Below are 19,927 nucleotides of genomic sequence, written 5' to 3' on the forward strand. Positions count from 1 at the left end.
AGACCTATCGCTGAAAGCTCTGTTAATTTGCAATCAACATTTAAAAATTTATTTATATGCATTTGTTCAGATTTCTACTGTTTACCCATGTTGTATCTTGTTTATTGATATAATGTTAGGTGTTGGTCTTCCCTTTTTCTATAACCTTTGACCTCATCGGAGAAGTCACTGCTACCAATGGTGACACTGATGCCAAAATCAGCTATGCAACAGCATGGTTTCCGTCATTTTCGATTTTCACCTACAACAAAATTAAAAAACAAACAAATAAAAAAATAAATAAATCAGTGTTAATCCACTGAGTGTTTTGGACATTATATAGTGAATTAAACAAATTAACCAACTTTGAACTACAGATTATTATAAGATATTACTCCAAGAAAGGGCCATTACCTGAAACATCTAATTATATGGAATAATATCCAATTACTATTTACCATGCTACATAAATTATTTATAATGTTTCAAATGTAAAGCATTTTGTATATGCGAGATACTATTTACAAACATCAAGCAGAACAAATCTAATCCAACGAGGCCAATGTTTGAATAAACACTACTACTAAACCATCTACTACTACATTTGTAATACTTACAAGATCATTAGATGCCTTAAAGTCGTTATGGACTACTACCAGATCATGTAATCTTTGTAAACCAGAGAGGGTCGCTATTATTGCTAATTTCAACTGATGACTAGTTTGCTAGAGAAATGAAAACAAAAAATGTAAAGTAGTAGATTTACCGTTGTTTGATGTATTATAAATCTGAATTAAATGTAACTGGAAATATCAAAACTGGAAGTATCAATGATACCCAGTGCTTATACAGATGTACAATACGACTAAAATAACAAAGGCCTGACGAAAATCAAATTGTCACCATGGTTACACATGGTTGATAATTATCAAAGGAAATAGTACATCGCATCTGCATTGTGTATGTCATCAACACCTATGAGATATATAGTGGAACCTCTCGAAGTACGAAGTAGACTGTAAGAAAAAAAAAAACGATTATTGCTACATGTTTGAGTAATGTGTCGATAATTCGTGTGTCGAGCTAAAACTTAATTTCATAAACTATATTAAATTAACATAGGAGGCGTTACCACAATCGATTTGTATCATTATGTCTGATACATAGCCAATGTCTGAGAGTGATGTTGTGGGTTGGGGTGGAGGTGTTACCACTAATGATGGTATGTTTCTGTCTGATACATAGCCAATATCTGACTTTGATGTTGTGGGTTTTGGTGGGGGCGTTACCACAATTGATGGTATGGTCCTTCCAGAGACAAAGTCAATATCTGATTTTGATGTTGTGAGTTTTGGTGGAGGAATTACCACAATTAATGGTATGGTGCTTCCAGAGACAAAGTCAATATCTGACTTTGATGTTGTGGGTTTTGGTGGGGGCATTACCACAATTGATGGTATGATCCTTTCAGAGACGAAGTCAATATCTGATTTGATGTTGTGGGTTTTGGTGGGGGCGTTACCACAATTGATGGTATGATCCTTTCAGAGACGAAGTCAATATCTGACTTTGATATTGTGGGTTTTGGTGGGGGCGTTACCACAATTAATGGTATGGTCCTTCTAAAGACAAAGTCAATATATGACTTTGATGTTGTGGGTTTTGGTGGAGGCGTTACCACAATTGATGGTATAATTCTTCCAGAGACAAAGTCAATAGCTGATTTTGATGTTGTGGGTTTTGGTGGAGGCGTTACCACAATTGATGGTATAATTCTTCCAGAGACAAAGTCAATAGCTGACTTTGATGTTGTGGGTTTTGGTGGAGGCGTTACCACAATTGATGGTATAATTCTTCCAGAGACAAAGTCAATGTCTGATTTTGATGTTGTGGGTTTTGGTGGAGGCGTTACCACAATTGATGGTATGGTGCTTCCAGAAACAAAGTCAATACCTGACTTTGATGTTGTGGATTTTGGTGGAGGAGTTATCACAATTGATGGGATGATCCTTCCAGAGACAAAGTCAATATCTGACTTTGATGTTGTGGGTTTTGGTGGAGGCGTTACCACAGTTGATGGTATAATTCTTCCAGAAATAAAGTCAATGTCTGATTTTGCTGTTGTGGGTTTTGGTGGAGGCGTTACCACAATTGATGGTATGGTCCTTCCAGAGACAAAGTCAATATCTGACTTTGATGTTGTGGGTTTTGGTGGAGGAGTTACCACAATTGATGGTATAATTCTTCCAGAGACAAAGTGAATGTCTGACTTTGATGTTGTGGGTTTTGGTGGAGGCGTTACCACAATTGATGGTATAATTCTTCCAGAGACAAAGTCAATACCTGACTTTGATGTTGTGGGTTTTGGTGGAGACGTTACCACAGTTGATGGTATAATTCTTCTAGAGACAAAGTCAATACCTGACTTTGATGTTGTGGGTTTTGGTGGAGGCGATACCACAATTGATGGTATGATCCTTCCAGAGACAAAGTCAATGTCTGACTTTGATGTTGTGGGTTTTGGTGGGAACGTTACCACAATTGATGGTATAATTCTTCCAGAGACAAAGTCAATGTCTGATTTTGATGTTGTGGGTTTTGGTGGAGGCGTTACCACAATTGATGGTACGATCCTTCCAGAGACAAAGTGAATGTCTGACTTTGATGTTGTGGGTTTTGGTGGAGGAGTTACCACAATTGATGGTATAATTCTTCCAGAGACGAAGTGAATGTCTGACTTTGATGTTGTGGGTTTTGGTGGAGGCGTTACCACAATTGATGGTATGGTCCTTCCAGAGACAAAGTCAATGTCTGACTTTGATGTTGTGGGTTTTGATGGAGGCGTTACCACAATTGATGGTACGATCCTTCCAGAGACAAAGTCAATATCTGACTTTGATGTTGTGGCTTTTGGTGGAGGCGTTACCACAATGGATGGTATGGTCCTTCCAGAGACAAAGTCATTATCTGACTTTGATGTTGTGGGTTTTGGTGGGGGCATTACCACAATTGATGGTATGGTCCTTCCAGAGACAAAGTCAATATCTGACTTTGATGTTGTGGGTTTTGGTGGGGGCATTACCACAATTGATGGTATGGTCCTTCCAGAAACAAAGTCAATATCTGACTTTGATGTTGTGGGTTTTGGTGGGGGCATTACCACAATTGATGGTATGGTCCTTCCAGAGACAAAGTCAATATCTGACTTTGATGTTGTGGGTTTGGGTGGAGGCTTTACCACAATTGATGGTATGGTCCTTCCAGAGACAAAGTCAATATCTGACTTTGATGTTGTGGGTTTGGTGGGGGAATTACCACAATTGATGGTATGGTCCTTCCAGAAACAAAGTCAATATCTGACTTTGATGTTGTGGGTTTTGATGGGGGCATTACCACAATTGATGGTATGGTCCTTCCAGAAACAAAGTCAATATCTGACTTTGATGTTGTGGGTTTTGGTGGGGGCATTACCACAATTGATGGTATGGTCCTTCCAGAAACAAAGTCAATATCTGACTTTGATGTTGTGGGTTTTGGTGGGGGCATTACCACAATTGATGGTATGTTTCTGTCTGATACATTGCCAATGTCTGAGAGTGATGTTGTGGTTTTGTGTTACTACAATAGTGGGTACTATTCTCGTAGTGATGGGATCTCCAAAGACAAGGAAAGTATTATCCTAACCCCAACCTTAACGTATATTCTATTGAAACATTTTTGGAATTTATGGTAAATGACAATGTGTTATTTACTATTTAACCTTCTAGCATATTCATATTTTTTCAATTATATTAAATTCAGTGTTTACAAATGTTTTACCCATTGACTTTTATATCAATTATGCAAGTATGACATTTCCTTGATTTATTCAAGATTATGTTGAACCATAGTTCAAATTTTGAATAACCATTTTCTTCCAAATTATATATGTTCATGCAACAAAATGCTGACCAGGAGTTTTTGAAGTCGTGTACATCTGTAATTTGAAATTCAATGATGAAAACATGTTTTAAGGGACGAAATCACATGATTTCTCGCGCATTGAACTTGACATGACGCGTACTTTCCCCCAACTTTTCGTCTAAATAACACAGTTCGAAAGTTGTGTACAGGCCCACACATTGTTATTGATTGTCTTCCCATACCATATCTAGGGGGATATTTCACGAATAATATTACTTTTAAAACCCCATTGTAAAAAAAACGGATCTCAAAATAACCACTTTATAACAGAATGCTGATATTTGAAAATTTTTGTTAAAAATTTGCTTGAAAATAGCTCGAGCTCGTTTATTATTCAAAGAAAATCACTCATTAACTTTCACCACAATTTGAAGTTCATAGACATGAGAATGTTATGATTCTCTGAAATGTTATAACTCTCTGCAATATTATAACTCCCTGCAATTTTATAACCCCCTGCAATTTTATAACTCCCTTCAATTTTATGTCTCCCTGCAATATTATGACTCCCTGCAATTTTATAACTCCCTGCAATTTTATAACTCCCTGCAACTGTATAACTACCTGCAACTGTATAACTCCCTGCAACTGTATAACTCCCTGCAATTTTATAACTCCCTGCAATTTTATAACACCCTGCAATTGTACAACTCTCTACAATTTTATAACTCCTTGCAATTGTATAAGTCTCTGCAATATAACTCCCTGCAACTGTATAACTTCCTGCAAGATTATAACAATCTGCAATTTTATGACTCCCTGCTATATTCTAACTCCCTGCAATTTTATAACTCCCTGCAATTTTATAATTCCCTGCAATTTTATAACACCCTGCAATTGTACAACTCTCTACAATAGTATGACTCCCTGCAATTTTATATCTCCCTTCAATTTTATATCTTCCTGCAATATTATGACTCCCTGCAATATTATGACTCTCTGCAATTTTATAATTCTCTGCAATTTTATAACTCTCTGCAATTTTATAACTCTCTGCAATTTTATAACTCCCTGCAATTTTATAACTCTCTGCAATTTTATAACTCCCTGCAATTTTATAACTCCCTGCAATTTTATAACTCCCTGCAATTTTATAACTCTCTGCAATTTTATAACTCCCTGCAATTTTATAACACCCTGCAATTGTACAACTCTCTACAATTTTATAACTCCTTGCAATGTTATAAGTCTCTGCAATATAACTCCCTGCAACTGTATAACTTCCTGCAAGATTATAACAATCTGGAATTTTATGACTCCTTGCTATATTCTAACTCCCTGCAATTGTATAACTCTTGCAATATTATAACTCCCTGCAATTGTACAACTCTCTGCAATATTATAACTCTCTGCAATTTTATAACTTCCTGCAATTTTATAACTCTCTGCAATTTTATAACTCCCTGCAATATTATGACTCCCTGCAATTTTATAACTCTCTGCAATTTTATAATTCCCTGCAATTTTATAACACCCTGCAATTGTACAACTCTCTACTATAGTATGACTCCCTGCTATTTTATGACTCCCTGCAATATTATAACTCCCTGCAATTGTACAACTCTCTACAATAGTATGACTCTCTACAATATTATAACTCCCTGCAATTTTATAACTCTCTGCAATTTTATAACTCCCTGCAATTGTATAACTCCCTGAAATTTTATAACTCTCTGCAATTTTATAATTCCCTGCAATTGTATAACACCCTGCAATTGTACAACTCTCTACTATAGTATGACTCCCTGCTATTTTATGACTCCCTGCAATATTATAACTCCCTGCAATTGTACAACTCTCTACAATATTATAACTCCCTGCAATGTTATAACTCTCTGCAATTTTATAATTCCCTGCAATTTTATAACTCTCTGCAATTTTATAATTCCCTGCAATTTTATAACACCCTGCAATTGTACAACTCTCTACTATAGTATGACTCCCTGCTATTTTATGACTCCCTGCAATATTATAACTCCCTGCAATTGTACAACTCTCTACAATAGTATGACTCTCTACAATATTATAACTCCCTGCAATTTTATAACTCTCTGCAATTTTATAACTCCCTGCAATTGTATAACTCCCTGAAATTTTATAACTCTCTGCAATTTTATAATTCCCTGCAATTGTATAACACCCTGCAATTGTACAACTCTCTACTATAGTATGACTCCCTGCTATTTTATGACTCCCTGCAATATTATAACTCCCTGCAATTGTACAACTCTCTACAATATTATAACTCCCTGCAATGTTATAACTCTCTGCAATTTTATAATTCCCTGCAATTTTATAACTCTCTGCAATTTTATAATTCCCTGCAATTTTATAACACCCTGCAATTGTACAACTCTCCACTATAGTATGACTCCCTGCTATTTTATGACTCCCTGCAATATTATAACTCCCTGCAATTGTACAACTCTCTACAATAGTATGACTCTCTACAATATTATAACTCCCTGCAATTTTATAACTCTCTGCAATTTTATAACTCTCTGCAATTTTATAATTCCCTGCAATTTTATAACACCCTGCAATTGTACAACTCTCTGCTATAGTATGACTCCCTGCTATTTTATGACTCCCTGCAATATTATAACTCCCTGCAATTGTACAACTCTCTACAATAGTATGACTCTCTACAATATTATAACTCCCTGCAATATTATAACTCCCTGCAATTTTATAACTCCCTGCAATTTTATAACTCCTTGCAATTTTATAACTCTCTGCAATTTTATAACTCCCTGCAATTTTATAACTCTCTGCAATTTTATAACTCCCTACAATTTTATAACTCTCTGCAATTTTATAACTCCCTGCAATATTATGACTCCCTGCAATTTTATAACTCTCTGCAATTTTATAATTCCCTGCAATTTTATAACACCCTGCAATTGTACAACTCTCTACTATAGTATGACTCCCTGCTATTTTATGACTCCCTGCAATATTATAACTCCCTGCAATTGTACAACTCTCTACAATAGTATGACTCCCTGCAATATTATAACTCCCTGCAATTGTACAACTCTCTACAATAGTATGACTCTCTACAATATTATAACTCCCTGCAATTTTATAACTCTCTGCAATATTATAACTCCCTGCAATTTTATAACTCCTTGCAATTTTATAACTCTCTGCAATTTTATAACTCCCTGCAATTTTATAACTCTCTGCAATTTTATAACTCCCTACAATTTTATAACTCTCTGCAATTTTATAACTCCCTGCAATATTATGACTCCCTGCAATTTTATAACTCTCTGCAATTTTATAATTCCCTGCAATTTTATAACACCCTGCAATTGTACAACTCTCTACTATAGTATGACTCCCTGCTATTTTATGACTCCCTGCAATATTATAACTCCCTGCAATTGTACAACTCTCTACAATAGTATGACTCTCTACAATATTATAACTCCCTGCAATTTTATAACTCTCTGCAATTTTATAACTCCCTGCAATTGTATAACTCCCTGAAATTTTATAACTCTCTGCAATTTTATAATTCCCTGCAATTGTATAACACCCTGCAATTGTACAACTCTCTACTATAGTATGACTCCCTGCTATTTTATGACTCCCTGCAATATTATAACTCCCTGCAATTGTACAACTCTCTACAATATTATAACTCCCTGCAATGTTATAACTCTCTGCAATTTTATAATTCCCTGCAATTTTATAACTCTCTGCAATTTTATAATTCCCTGCAATTTTATAACACCCTGCAATTGTACAACTCTCCACTATAGTATGACTCCCTGCTATTTTATGACTCCCTGCAATATTATAACTCCATGCAATTGTACAACTCTCTACAATAGTATGACTCTCTACAATATTATAACTCCCTGCAATTTTATAACTCTCTGCAATATTATAACTCCCTGCAATTTTATAACTCCTTGCAATTTTATAACTCTCTGCAATTTTATAACTCCCTGCAATTTTATAACTCTCTGCAATTTTATAACTCCCTACAATTTTATAACTCTCTGCAATTTTATAATTCCCTGCAATTTTATAACTCTCTGCAATTTTATAACTCTCTGCAATTTTATAACTCCCTGCAATATTATAACTCTCTGCAATTTTATAACTCCCTGCAATTTTATAACTTCCTGCAATTTTATAACTCTCTGCAATTTTATAACTCTGTGCATAACTCCCTGCAATATTATGACTCCCTGCAATTTTATAACCGCTTAAATTTTATAACTTCCTGCAGTTTTTTTTTTTTACATCAGACCGACCAAGTGCATATCTGTTTCTCGCATAATGCAATGTCTCTAAAGTAAATATGAATCCATACACCTTTCAGGAAAATAACGTTTTAACTAAATCGCTAAAATCGTATTGGCTTAGACCAATACTGCAGACATTTTGCATGTTAACAAGTTTAAAGAGTGTGGTCGTTATGCATGCATGAGTTATGGGTTATACACAAAGATGGCGACTTTGACTGTTGCGTCGACCAACGAGTACATACTGAGACGTTACCATGCCAACTCGGTAATTTCTTTGTTCGTCGGAAGGTCATCACCGGCGGTAATTAGTGCGCGTTTCACACAGGTCAAAAATCGTACTCACGATTTTCATTAGAAGAGCACATTGGATTGTGCGAAAATCAATGTTTGTCAACACAAATATCGCACATGCGCGGCGCGATGACCACCGCCCTTTAATCAGGTATGCTGCCCGCAACGATGGAAACTTCGAATGCTGAGCACCGCCAACGTCGAGAAACTGTCCGATACTTTGTGTCAAGGCGACTCCACCAGCTGACTAACTTGAATAGCGTATGATGTTTATGTTACCTTTTTACTTTTTACACCAAGTACCTCAGGTATGTTAACTAACCAATACACGTCTTCGTACCAAGTACCTCAGGTATGTTAACTAACCAATACACGTCTTCGTTTTATGATTGGGACATACACAATCGATTATTGTTTTAAGTAACCGTGGTGCCGTCAAGAAATGTCAAATAATATTTCATTGGTTGAATTTTACTGTTATGTCTTTATGTACGACTAAGGCGAGAGTGAATGCATGTATATCGGAAATACGGTAACAGGCAACCTGTGTCTTTATACCGTGCTATTAAATGCGACCGTCGTTTGTAGGTCTGAGTTAACCTTGCGTGCTTTCTAGTGACCTCGGAAATAACCCTCACCCGTATCACCCCAATGTCTGTTTTGTGTTGTTAAAAAATAAACTCCTTTTTTGTATATAACCTCATACATGTTTACGGTTATCGCTTTATTTAGAATTTAGCTTGGCAGATTAATACATGACTATTATACTTCCATTTACGTTAGTCCATGTATTGCGAATATTCAACGTAACTACTAGTATCACACATGATAATTAGTTTTTTGTCGCCTAGATAAAACATGAGTAGGTAATCTAAGTTACGTAAATCAGTTCAAAACGGTATCCATTAATTCAGTAACTTGATAATCTTACGCCAAAGTTGCTGCTAAACGACTGTGGTGTCGATCGCTGAAAAAGATGTTTGTTTGCCCCCACCGGGGGTCACTCTATATGTGTTACTGCCCCGTGTGCGTTCCAAATTTAGTGGGAAAGGGGTGTGTTTTTTACCTTCTAAGCGGGCCCGCGCGGGAGGAAAATATCTGCAATAGGCCCCCAGGAATAAACTCACAGGATTGTTGCCCCCGCTGTAGGCCCGCTCTTGCAACAACCACTCCCATACACCGCCCTATGCCCCGAATTATCAAACCAATAGCCCCGACCAGGCCCCAAACGTCCGCCCGAACTTTCCCACCGGGACTTTCACGCCACTTCCAACACGAGCATACCGTGACGGAAAGTCATCCCCGGGGTCATCCATACGTCCGAAACTCCTTTCGCGCCTCGTCCTCATTATGATGTTATCAATATATGTCTGCAATAGGGGGTGTTTTTTCTTCAATATGTCTGCTCTAAGGGGTACTAAATTTACACTGCGTCCTCAATAGGGGCATGGTTTGCCCATGGAACTATAAATAGTTCCATGGTTTGCCGATGTGCTGCCAGCCATAGTGGGGCTATTATTTTTTTTTAGCAAGATGGCACATGGTGTAAGGTTTTAATATAGAGTGACACCCGGGGTTTAAACAGCTCACATAACTATCGCTGCAGGCCAAGTACATCATGAAAAATGTCCTGCATGATGGTCACGTTTTGGAACAGTAAGACGAACATCGAACTCTTTTATAGAACAAAGTTGAAGAAATTAGTCAAAGATTGAGCTTTAAATCATGAGTGCATCCATCCTTGTGCCATTGTTGCGGAACCAAAGCAAGTAAATACACCACTCGGTAAAAGTTTTTACATTGGCCTTTTATTGTCAACCCCTAATTACAGCAGCTATGTCGAACAATATTAATGACATTGGACAGCGAGCAGCAGCCTTCATGCAATTCTCATAATAGCTCAGTTTATGCATGGAACTATTATGGGTTTATAGTTCCATGGTTTATGTAAAACAAATATTTTGTCGCCCCATATTAAGCCCATTGATGATAAACATCTGTTCAACGTGTTGTTTACTACGACGAACGTGTTATTTGAATTATATGTAGTAATTTGAAACGCGTGTTTATGATCTACATAGTCAAATGTAACATATCTCAACAATGTTTCTATAAAAGCACATATTATGCTCGCCTGACAATAAAATGGTGATATATATATATATATATATATATATATATATATATATCGTTTTTTGAAAGATTGTAACTCAGTGAAAGTCAACCCATATCTGCACAGGTTTATTAAGATACATTGATATCAATGGAATAAAACGTGGAATCATTCGGCGTAAAAAATACGAATACGGTTTAATACAAACGGTATATAGGATCGAACTATAAATTAATAGTGTGGGAATTGTTATACGATGTTATGCCAAAAGTATCGTTCAATGGTTAAACTTTCAATAAGCCTATGTACAGATATGCATAGGCCGTGGGTCACCCCCAAGTTATGGGTCGTTTACCGAGTCTGAGGTCACGAGGAGACATACTTAAAATTGTTGCCCAAATAAGGTCATTCATTAGGCGTGTTATAACATACCCAATTCATTAACCCGTTATTAGGTTCATTGTTTGCGACGAAACTTTGCAGGAATAAACTGTAATTTCATGAGAGTGATTCATTGTTGAAGTGGTCTGCTGCTGAGTTGAAAGCGATAACCGTGCTTACATTTGGTCGTATAGTGTTCAATTCCTATTCGAGAACTTTTTCTTGCTAGTTAGGTCATGTGAGGAGCAGTTCAATATTTTTTCTCACGTGCCCACGGAATGACCAATCGTGTGTCGACAACTAAAGCGAACGAAACGCACGCATGTTAAATGCTATGCACACGTATTATACATATGCTACATATGAGAGCGTCGTGGCTTTAGTTCGCTTGGCAGATAACATGTACACTTACCCTGCAGAGGTACTGGGTGATTCGACAATCACAATTACAATGTTGCCCAAATTCTAAAGCGCGAGTAAACATAAACGAATGGCTGCAGCCGTTGATCACATGATTACCAGGAATCTAATGTGGTTAAAGCATTGTAATGCATAATTCTCTCAACAAAACAATAAGTGTATAATGTGTTTATGAAATACTTGTTACATATGTTTATATTATATCTTAAACATGAAAGCTCTTGGTTTAAAGCGCGGCAGTCGTCGCGCAGCGCGTGTTCGATTTTCATGTAAATAAACAATGTATTTTACACGCGTTGTAAACGTCGCTATGAATCCCATATCGAACGGGACGACGACTGCCGCCCTTTAAAGCATTGCGTAGTTTTGTCGACAAAACACAATCAGTGTATAATTTGTTTATAAAATATATGGTACGCTTTAATATAGATCTATATATTGTTGTAGGTTGATCATAAGTGATTTTGTAACATCATTTGGAAGCAAAGTTTCTACGTAATGTCACTATGGTAACACTGGTATCATTGCAAACCTTAAAAAACACTCGGAGAGCCCATACTCGTGAACCAGTTCATGTCCAATAATATCTGACTTACACCTACACGGCAACAAAATTCACATCTCCAACATTTAATGATTGATCATTGCAGTCAAATAAATTTCTTCATAATAAGTTTAGTTATAAATGGAAAATAACTCTAGAAATCGTTGTTACCATGTCAACCATTTCCAAAATCTCAGAAAATATATACGAGTCTGTCCATAATTTGTTTTATTTATAAATAAAAAAAAACATTCCCAAAATGTCAGTTGCCATGTCAACTGTATTGACACCAGTACAGAAATCGAATTGACTGCTCCATCTTGATAATGTCACGAGAGTCCACCAATAAATATTTCAGTTATAAATAAAAAAAAACATTCCCCAAATTGTTTATTCATGGCAACCGTACGTTATTTGTACGATAATTTATTGCGTTCGTGTATGTATTAAAGGCAAGCCCTCCTAGAAGGTGCATAGAAAACCATCATTAACCTCTCGAGTTATGAATGAAAACATTATTCCTGACATTGTTGTTTTCATGGTCACAATAGCTGTACCAAAATGTAATAGTTTCGTGATTTTATCAAGGGCAACTGCGAAAGTAATAACTAATGAATGTCCATATTTTCTCTTCACAGGCGATTCATTGATGAGATGGTTCAGTATGATGATCTTTTGACTGACATTGTGGGCGAGTTTGGCACATTTCAGAAGATATGTTTCATTCTATTAGGAATAGCGTGCATACCATGGGGATCTATTCAACTGTCTCCTGTCTTCTTGTTTGCGACGACTGACTCTTGGTGCAAAGTACCGCATGCTGGCGAGATAGGTCAACAGTTCTGCTTGGCCAACATGACAAGTAACTGCGAAGAACTAGTGAAAAATCTCACTATTCCGAAAGAACAGATAGACATTGGATGTGGAATAACCTGGAGGTTTGAACAATGTTACCGATATGATTATGCAAACGCATCATCTGTTATGCATGATGGCAACAGTAAAAGTTACTGGAACATCACTGGCAAAGTAAAATGTGATCATGGATGGGATTACGATAGGTCAGAATATAAATCGACAGTGTCTCAGGAAGTGAGTTGAATTATTGTAATTATTTCACCTAGAGACATTATTAAATATTTGTTCAACACACTAAAGAATGGAATGAGAGCACAGAACTATCAGATTAATATCCGTCACATTTAACAGTGGAAATATTGAAACATTATTTATTGCTTTGAACAAAAAATCAACCGTTCTAAATCAATGTAATTAAGGAGAAAACTGTACACAAAATAATCGTTATATTAAAAATGATTTTGATTTTTAATGATGGAATATATATATATATCACTCTACAAGTTTTTAATTCATTTATACAATAATAACAATGGAATATAATTACAAATATCGTCGTTATGTTGAGATGCTTTCTCTGTTTTTCATTCCACAGTTTGATTTAGTTTGCGATCGATTTTACATGAATGCATTGGCGTCTACAATCTTTATGTTTGGATTCACCATTGGTTCCGTTATGGTGGGATGGATATTTGACAGGTACGGAAAGGAAACAAGCAATCATGTGTTTACATTAAGAATAACGCATATGAATTCAGAACACATAGTGAAAACACAGCCGGCCAATCTGTACGCCGTTTCATTTTATTTTCACTGAAACTGACGATGTTATGAATTTATTTTTCATTGTACATGCACGTCTGCAAAATGTAGTACAGTTCTACTCGAGTGTACGCGGTACTTTAGAACGGGATACACACACTTATATAAATATATCATTTTCGTTGTGCACTTATAACGCTTCAGTCGCCACGTATCAAACTTAGCGAAATTAATGAATGTTAAATGCGTTATAAGCGTATGTTAGGAATCACAACGAACAACTTTGCTTGGAAAAATGCGAAAACCCTCCTATATGAGGCTGACATTAGTGTCGTTCAGGATGTATATACTCATTTTCAAGGCAAATACTGAATAACAGCTGTTTTTTTTTATTTAATGGCTTTTTTCCAAGCATTGGTCGTAGAAAAGGTTTCATGGTCACATGGTCCGCCACCATAGTTTTTGGTATTATTGAAGCCTTTGCTCCAAACTATATTGTCTTTGTGATTGTACGCTTCTTTATGGCAGCAACTGGATTTGGTTTGTATCTTGCCGGATGTATTCTAGGTTAGTAACACCAGTAACTGATATGTAAAGGAAACTCAGAGCCAGCATCTTCGGGGAGGGGGATAGTCGGCAGCCTAAGGCTCAAATTGTTCGTTTTTTTTGACAGAAAAGACAAACCGCATTTAATAGTTACACGTGACAATTACCCATCGAAAAATGCGCGTTGTTGAGTTGATTGATTGTAAATCTCGAGGTATGAGCCTTTAAAGTCAAACAATGACGTAATTATGTCAATTAGTTAATATTCAGGTCAAGAAAATGAACCAACTTCAAAAACATCATGTAGTTTTATATGATAAAAAAAGTATTTTTATGTAAAATTATGGAATACAAATTATAGATCGGAGCAAGCGATATACATGCTATTGTTAGAAAAGTTGATACATTTTTGACTTGTTTCATGAATTAGTAAAAAACAATTATGTACTTTATTCACACTATACCAACATTAACGCGTTACGATATGAGTTTATATACGAGTTTATATTTAGAAGATGTAATTATATTGATACAAGGGTAAATGGGCTACATAAGGTTACAATACAACCGCTCTACATTTCTTTGATATTGGTATTTTTAGGTCTCTTGTATATATAAAGTATAGAAACATTAACGAATTGAATATGTATTCGTATATAGGACAATAGAGAATGTATATTAATATATGCAACACTTAGAAATAGTTACGCATCTATTCCCGAAGTCAATAACTTACTAACAAGATTCTTGTCCTAACATTCGTAGGTTAATCTGACTGGAAACTGAATCATTACGCCGCATATCGTTATTGCTTGATTACACTACAATATACCCTGTTATGCTTTGCTGTCGAATTCTGCTTTGGTATTGTGCCAAACACAGCTAAACGAGGAATTACGTAATGTTCTATGTTTGCAGTCGTAGCATCAGTAAAATAGACTTCCTATATATTCAAAGAGAAGAGCTATAATGTAGATAATGAAACAACTCAAACATTTTATATGCAATTGAGACCAATCTTCAATAACAATGTTTCGTATTGAATATTGATTTTGTAATACATATTCGAACATCGAACAGAGAATCTGTAATTCGTCAATTTGATCACACCGAGGATGATGACAAATCACAAACGAATTTTTCTATTGGTAAGGTAAATAACACAGCTGCTGCATTTATTACAGTATCCTTATCACGTAAACTTCAAACTAAATTTATTAATAATTTATGGCATGGTATTAATTAAATATTTTAAAACAAGTCACATTGATCATAATTAATATTTTCAAAACATTTTACTTATTGCATTGCAAAATTCTATTCTATGTTATAATAACAAATTAAAACAATTACGTGTTTTTGGAGTTTAAAGGCTCACACCACAAGGTCTAATATCAACCCAGCTTCACAACATGCATTTTAGTACGGAAAATAATGTCGCGTCTAACTATGAAATGTGGTGTACCTTTTCACACAGGGAAGTGCTACAAAACGACGATATTACTTTATATATTCTCACAGTTTTGAATAAATGAACTGATGTACTGATGTATCACCGAACTTTGTAAAACATTTAAGTTATAGATTTTGTCCTGCTTATTGGTGTTTATTAAACACACACCTTTTTAACAATTGAGTGAAACTCGAATGCATGCATGTGTTACATTCTCTCACAACGCACTACGTAACGCAGTCAGTAGTGTGAGTGTATCATGGCTTGGGTGATCAAACCAGACCCAGAGTTATGGGAAACCAAAATTGCAATTGCATATTACAGCGTATGAAATGGTGGGAGTGTGTACAAATCCTCAGCAGTCGCTGGGTTGGTGTGGCTTGTTAGCTGTTGTCTATATCTGGTAGCGTGGCTTATGTGTGGGCTTTGAATACAAAAACAACATTCAGCACCATCAATGTGTTGAAACCGCATTGACTGCGCTGAATGGTACGTTGCATGGAGCGTAAACTTCAATTGACCTCACTGTGACGATGTGTGCGTTGGAATACGGGAAAAAGAGCCCGAAGCATGCGCACTGCGTACACAATGTGCTAATAACCTTTAACGAGGTTATGACGTAGACATATCTCATGAATATTATTTGAAGTGAAATTATTAATAGAAAGCATTTAGTATGAAACTCCGTATGTTCGGTCTTGTTTCCTACTCTATCTATTGTGGTTATTTGAAGACTGTAAACGCTTTCTATCATACTCACCAAATTTAACAACTGCTTTTACGTTTTACACTGTCAAATCTATATGAGCTACGGCAAGCCTAAATAGGTGTCGATTGTATACAGCACCCCCAGTGGCTTGGGTCTTGCTTCTGGGAAAACATTTTCTTTTAAAATCGAGAAAGAAGTTGTACTCTGAATTTCGAATCAAAGACGAACATAATATACAATTCCAATGTTACCAGACGTTGTAACATGGGCTAAGCATGTAATATTGGATATACAATGTATTCCATGAGGTAACTGTTTCCATATATGATGATTTACCCTAGGATGTGAATATGTCGGACCATCTTGGCGTAATGTGACTGGAATGATATATCCTATGTTCTTTTCTGTTGGCATCATGGTTCTGGCTCCACAAGCCTACTTAATACGTCAATGGTGGAGTCTGCAGCTAGCAATCATTGTGCCTTGTGTCCTGCTACTGTGTTACTGGTGGTAAGTTATTAGTAAAAATTTGCGGTATTCGAGGTGGTATAATAGCACAAGTTGTCATTGATAAATGCAGACATATGTTTGTTCTGGTTTCCAAATTACAGGATTATTCCAGAGTCTCCAAGGTGGCTGATATCAAAAGGAAGAATCGATGAAGCTGAAAGTATTATCAGAAGATGTTGTAGAATCAATAAAGTGGCATTTTCAGAGGAAAAATTCTCTGAAGCTATGAGAAACATTGTAAAATCAAGAAATGTAAGAATTTTTACTTATCACTGGTAAATATTTTGAAAGTCCGAACTTTGACATTAGTTTCTATTGTTTGATTATCATTTCATGTCTCATATGTGCTTCCTTGCAACTTCGGATGAATTATTTTTTAATACACGTTAATATTGTTAAAATATTTCAAAAGCATTGCATATAAAATGCATTGCATATATATGTGCAGTATAATATTATGTCGTGCAAAATGCGTCTCAAACCGCCTCAAAGAGAGGTAAGTTAAACATGTTAATTACTTGTCTCACACGTTTTAGAAATGTTGTGGATTCAATTTCACAGAACTCATTAAAATAATTAATTAATCAATCAATCACCTCACAACATCAGTAAAATTTCTTCTACTCTGTATCTGTATTGTAATTCAGGAGTGCTTAGAAGCTGGGGACAAAGCTAATCACAGTTTACTTAGCTTGTTTCGATATCCAAACATGCGAAAGAAAACATTAATATTATTCTTCAACTGGTAAGTAAAGATCTGACAAACGAATATATTTGACTCTTCTTAACAATAAATGGTTTTTCATATGTCATCTGTTAATACCATCACACCAGTGTAAAACTGATGTGGTTGGTAAAAGAATACTGACATGCGAATTATATTTATTACAGGGTGACTATTTGTATTGTTTATTATGGAATATCTTTCGACACATCTAGTCTGGGTGGTAATCCGTACGTTAATATGCTCATCTCAGGGGCTGTCGAGATCCCAGCAGGAGTATGTGGACTTTTTCTGATCGATCATCCGAAATTTGGACGATGGGGAACGATGATCCTCGTGATGATCTCCGGTGGTGTGGCCTGTATCATTTTAACGTTTGTCCCTCCGTGTGAGTTTAAATATATGTAATTGTACAGCACCACTATATATATATTTCAAATATTAGTCTTTGAAATACCTTGCACAAAAAATACATTTATGTCAATTACATGCATTGATTCACCACCAAATGGGTCATATTATTAAATATGTATGTTTATAGAGTGTTTCTGCTTTGACAAATACAATCAAATATACAATTACTCTGAGCTGCACTAAATTGGTTTGTCATGGTTTGAATATTAGACATCTAGTATAATACACTAAGTAATATAACTTATGCAGTAATGTTATCCCGGAATTATCCATGTGCATTGCAGTAAATAACTCTATGTACGTGTCAGAATATGTACTTTTGGTTACTTTGTTTTTATCACAAACTGAGCTGTTCAATTGCACCATATGTTGCTAGGTGGCGATTATGTTTGGATTGGAATAACTTTAGCTATGACAGGCAAGTTATTCATCACTGCAGGGTTCTCCATCATCTACCTGTACTCGGCCGAGTTATTCCCGACACCATTAAGGTACGTCACATCTTATATCATTTACGGGTACTCTACTGAGTTATTACTGAGTTCTAACTCAATGTATGTTTTTACATATCTGGTCACTAATGATGTATAAACTGACCACCAGGTACACTACTGATTCAATAGCGTCCTCATCGACAACATGCATTCATGACATATATATTGAACAAGCGACTACACAAAGTTATTTGATACTGTTGCATAATGTTAAATAACTTCATTTATTTATAATATAGGTCAACTGGTGTAGGCATGTGCTCTTCTATTGCCCGTGTAGGTGCTATGATAGCACCCCAATTAATATTCATGAGCACAATATGGGAGCCGCTTTTTTCAGTTGTGTCTGGTATTACATCTATTGTAGCAGGATTGTTAATAATACCACTACCTGAAACCAGGGGGAGGAAATTACCCGAAACGTTGATGGAAGCTGAGGAGTTCGAAAAGTAAGTATCTAGTAGAAGTGGAATAAAAGTAGTGTAATTAATAATCACAATCGTAATAAAACATATAAATGCGACAAACATCAAAGATATTTATACAGGTTTTCGTTGAAATACTTAATGTCACCTGATTATAGATTCTTTAATTTTCTAACACTTATCATTGTATGTGTAATTCTATTTTTGTACAGGAAGCATAAACCGAATTGCTCTTATCAGGGGTATGGGGAAATTCGAAAAGTGGAAGTAAACGATATATATGAGATGAATGGTATTTGAAATCTTAGTGGTGCTGAGCGATGAATTGTGGACTGAAAACAATAAAAGCGTTTGGTGAATCTCAACGATAGATTGAGTTTAAAACCTGCTTAAACTTAAAGAACATAATTTCACATCTTTCTTCTTCAAATGAACATTGTTATATATAATCATTTGTATATTCATATCCATGGAGATATTGAAATTACGTTAGACGGGGTCATTGGAGGTCGCGTGAGTTGCCAAGCTGTAGCTGAACAGTATATGTTATGTATACGCAATTTAATATTCGGAAATGGAGCTCCCGTGTGCCAATATATGAATCAATCAATCAATCAAATATTTATTTTACCTAATAATGTACACATGCAGATAGTGGCACGTGACCAGCGCTATAATGAAGGTATCTGCAATGTGATATGACTAATGTATCAGATGACTATATATGGTAATGTGACCTCATTAATATGCATAACTTTAATATCTTAAGTAATGTTGCAGATACGGAAATGCAACTGGTGCCATAATTTTGTTGTCTGACAAGATATGTGAGCAAAATATCAAGTGATCATATATGGTCAGTACTCATTAAATATTCATAACTGTAAAACCAAAGCTACTTGGAACCACTGTAATCACTGCTTTCAATTATATTTTTTAATGCTGTATTTGCTCTATTAGAAGTATGTATTACAAAGACATGTCTATGGTCAAAATAAGCTTTCTTTGATTTCTTATTGCGATTTGGTGTGAGAGACGCATAAGTTTTCATGGAAGTATTTCGTTGACACTATGAA

At 35.7% G+C, this 19,927-nt stretch overlaps 1 protein-coding gene and 1 long non-coding RNA gene across 6 annotated transcripts; one reads left to right on the top strand and one right to left on the bottom strand.

Moving 5' to 3' along the window:
• Positions 1–71: 71 nt before the first annotated feature.
• Positions 72–11,488, bottom strand: LOC144361757 (uncharacterized). Its single transcript, XR_013422435.2, has 3 exons — positions 11,405–11,488; positions 597–704; positions 72–241 (listed from the first exon to the last, which is right to left on the bottom strand). It is a non-coding gene; the product is annotated as an uncharacterized LOC144361757 (long non-coding RNA).
• LOC100371643 (organic cation transporter protein-like) lies at positions 8,713–19,849 on the top strand. 5 transcript variants are annotated; one of them, XM_085505081.1, is made up of 11 exons: positions 8,713–8,850; positions 12,595–13,048; positions 13,410–13,513; positions 13,989–14,143; positions 16,626–16,794; positions 16,896–17,046; positions 17,442–17,539; positions 17,686–17,906; positions 18,309–18,423; positions 18,666–18,875; positions 19,064–19,849. In XM_085505081.1, exons 2-11 carry the CDS (start codon positions 12,611–12,613, stop codon positions 19,149–19,151), a joined length of 1,749 nt encoding a protein of 582 aa, XP_085361207.1. In that variant the 5' UTR covers positions 8,713–8,850; positions 12,595–12,610; the 3' UTR covers positions 19,152–19,849. The 5 variants fall into 5 exon arrangements, with proteins under 5 accessions (XP_085361207.1, XP_006822963.3, XP_085361208.1 ...); XM_006822900.3 differs by having other exon boundaries at positions 8,713–8,806; XM_085505082.1 differs by having other exon boundaries at positions 8,713–8,806; positions 18,372–18,423.
• The last annotated feature ends 78 nt before the right edge of the window (positions 19,850–19,927 follow it).

The sequence above is a fragment of the Saccoglossus kowalevskii genome, chromosome 11 (assembly GCF_978046115.1).
Source record: "Saccoglossus kowalevskii chromosome 11, keSacKowa6.1, whole genome shotgun sequence".
Classification (NCBI taxonomy): domain Eukaryota; kingdom Metazoa; phylum Hemichordata; class Enteropneusta; family Harrimaniidae; genus Saccoglossus; species Saccoglossus kowalevskii.